This window comes from Zingiber officinale, chromosome 11A (assembly GCF_018446385.1).
Source record: "Zingiber officinale cultivar Zhangliang chromosome 11A, Zo_v1.1, whole genome shotgun sequence".
Classification (NCBI taxonomy): Eukaryota; Viridiplantae; Streptophyta; class Magnoliopsida; order Zingiberales; family Zingiberaceae; genus Zingiber; species Zingiber officinale.
The window spans coordinates 12,750,813-12,754,154 of record NC_056006.1 but is presented as its reverse complement, the minus strand read 5'-3'; the positions used below and the strand labels follow the sequence as shown (position 1 = coordinate 12,754,154).

At 43.4% G+C, this 3,342-nt stretch overlaps 1 protein-coding gene across 1 annotated transcript; it reads left to right on the top strand.

Moving 5' to 3' along the window:
* Positions 1-1,543: 1,543 nt before the first annotated feature.
* LOC122032303 (glucan endo-1,3-beta-glucosidase 11-like) lies at positions 1,544-3,064 on the top strand. Its single transcript, XM_042591585.1, has 2 exons — positions 1,544-2,809; positions 2,895-3,064. Exons 1-2 carry the CDS (start codon positions 1,649-1,651, stop codon positions 2,967-2,969), a joined length of 1,236 nt encoding a protein of 411 aa, XP_042447519.1. The 5' UTR covers positions 1,544-1,648; the 3' UTR covers positions 2,970-3,064.
* Positions 3,065-3,342: the final 278 nt, after the last annotated feature.

The window sequence follows — 3,342 nt, the reverse complement described above, 5'->3', positions numbered from 1 at the left end:
ATATATATATATATATATATATATATATATATATATATATATATATATACACGCGCACAAGAATAATATCCTACACAACTTATCTTGTATAATCGTGGATAACAGCATACGTGAATGATTTGATGTGACTAATACTTATTTTTTTATTATCTTCTCTCATTTGCATGCAACGTTTTTCTCTTTCCTGCATGTAAAATGGTAATGATCTTTAAAGACCAACACCAACACTGATTTGAAACCAACACTAGTTAGGACCATGTTAGTGTTGGTCTTTAAAGACCAGCACCAACGTTAGTTTGAAAGCTACACCAGTCAGTACCATATTGGCGCTGATCTTTAAAGACTAGGACTAATACTGGTTTCAAATCATCACCATGTTAGTACTGATTTTTCAAGACTAACATCAAAACTGGTCTTTCAAGACTAATACCAACATCGGTACTGATCTTGAAAGTTGCTAGTCTTGAAAGACCAACACCAAAGCCCTTGGTGTTGGTCTTGAAGACCAGCACCAAGATGAAGACTAGCACCAAGGGTGTTGGTCTTGTAAGACCAGCACCAATGTTGGTGTTGATCTTTCAAGACTAACACCAAGGATTTTGGTGTTGGTCTTTCAAAACTAGCATCAACGTTCAAGACCAGCACCAACGTTGGTGCTGGACTTTCAAGACCAACACCAATGTTGGTGCTGGTCTTGAAAGACCAGTACTCACATGATGCTAGCTGGTACTCCTTTGAAACTAGCTTTGTCAATATGGTACTAATTGGTACTGATTTTAAATCAGTATTGGTGTTGGTCTTTAAAGACCATCATCATTTGACATGGTACTGACTGGTGCTAGTATTAAATCAGTGTTGGTGCTGGTCTTTAAAGACTACCATCATTTGACATGGTACTGACTGATGCTGGTTTAAATTAGTGTTGGTGTTGTCTTTAAAGACCACCATCATTTGACATGCTCAAGAGAGGCTTACACATAGGAAAGAGAAAAATATTACATGCAGATGAGAGAGGAGAATTTAAAAATAAGTATTCATATATACTATCGACAACAATTGTACATGGTATTATATATATACAGTTCTGATATACTACGCGCCGGATAGTGCGTGACTGTGCGCACGCAGCATATCAGTTGCGTTTCTTTTTTATCATTTTTTTTTAAATTTTTAAATTTTTAAAAAATCAACATTTTCTTATATAAATCCTAAATATTAATATATCCCCTAAACACATTAAAATACTATGTGAATATTTAAATTTATTTTATTTTTATTTTTTTTTAAATTAAACACTATAATCTTAAAAAAAAAATTAGATTGAATATTATAATTTAATTAGGAAGCTGAACTTTAAAAACAAAATTTTTAAAAAATATTTTAATTAATTTTTTAATTTAAAATATAAAAAAATTTGAAAAAAAATACATAATAATAAAAAAATAGATATGGTGCTCAGCACGCAAGTAGGGTGATATATATATTTGCGCTTTACTCCGTAATCCTATTTTAAGCTGTAAAGAAACGAACGAGTTACGAGAACAAAGGCTGCAAAATAAAAGCAACCCACTCTCTTTCTTTCTCAACGCGACAGCAGCAATTAAGCGATCGCCTAACGCCGTCTACCGCCGCACCATTCTCTGTTATAATGTCGCCGATTCCGACACTACTCCTCCTCCTCGTTACGGCCTTTCCCTTCTCCTCGGCGGCGCCGCACACCAATATCTCATCGCCTCCCTACGGCATCGGCATAAACTACGGCCAGGTCGCCGATAATCTTCCGTCGCCGTCTGACGTCCTCCCACTCCTCGGTTCTCTCGGCGTGAACCGCGTCAAGATCTACGATGCCAACCCTGCCGTCCTCCGCGCCTTCGCCGGCACCGGCGTCGAGCTCATCGTCGGTCTCCCGGACCGTTGCCTCCCCCGCCTCGCCGCCCCCTCCGCCGCCCTCTCCTGGGTGAAGTCCACCCTCCAACCCTACCTCCCCGCCACTAGAATCGCCGCCGTCACCGTCGGCAACGAGGTGCTCTCCGGCAACGATTCCGCCCTCATCCGTTCCCTCCTCCCCGCGATGCAATCCCTCCACTCCGCCCTAGCCGCGCTCGGCCTGGACCACCAGATCGCCGTCACCACCGCCCACTCCCTCGCCGTCCTAGCCGTCTCCTACCCTCCCTCCGCCGCCGCGTTCCGCCGCGAGCTCCTCCCATTCGTGTCGCCCCTCCTGGCCTTCTTCGCCCGGACCGGGTCGCCCTTCCTCATCAATGCCTATCCCTACTTCGCCTACAAGGCCGATCCCAAAAGGATCGACCTAAACTACGCCCTATTCGAGCCCAACGCCGGCGTGGTGGACCCCGGCTCTGGGCTCCGGTACCAGAACATGCTCCACGCGCAGGTGGACGCGGTGCGTGCGGCGATTGCGGCGGCCGGGGTAAGCAAGGGAGTCGAGGTGGTGGTGTCCGAGACCGGGTGGCCGAGCGCCGGGGACGCGAACGAGGCCGGGGCGACGACAGAGAACGCCAGGCGGTACAACGGGAACCTGATGCGGATGGTGGCGGCGGGCAAGGGCACCCCGTCGTGCCCCGCGGCGCCGCTCCAGGTCTATGTCTTCGCTCTCTTCAACGAGAACCTCAAGCCCGGCCCTTCCACCGAGAGGCACTACGGCCTCTTCAAGCCCGACGGCACGCCTGCCTACGATCTCTCTTCTCCGGCGAACTCATCCGCCTCCTCCGCCGATGGAACGGCGAAATCGGCTCCGGCGCCGGCCCTAGATGCCTCCTCCACTAGCTTCTACACCATTTCTGCAGCAACGGTACGGAAAAATTCTAATTTTTCACATTATTATTTTATTGATAATTATAAATTTTAATATAATTTAATTTAATTTTCGATTTTAGGGGATGAGGCAACTAATTAATATGCAAATGTTGGCTTCGTTGGTGCTCGCCAAAGTGATTTTGCTAATTTTCTAAATTTTAACATTTTTGATTTATTAATGGATAAAAAATTAATTGAGTGCCCAAAGTTTTTTTTTTCTTTTTTTTTTTTGCTATGGGTAGCCAAGTTGGTACGTAGACAGAGTTCACTATGCATAATTTGATTATTGAAATTCATAAATATTATTTTGAATTATCATTTATCTCTTTTCAAAATCTATGGAGCCGACGTCATGATTTTAAATTTCTTTTCTTTCAAGCCCAATCACATTTTCCATCTCAAAAAATATTTTTATTATAATGTCATAAAAAAGTAAATTATTAAACTTAATCAAAATCATTATATATTGAATAGGAGAATAGAGTGAAGCAGAAGCAAAGTGCTTGAATATTTACAGCTTTACATAGG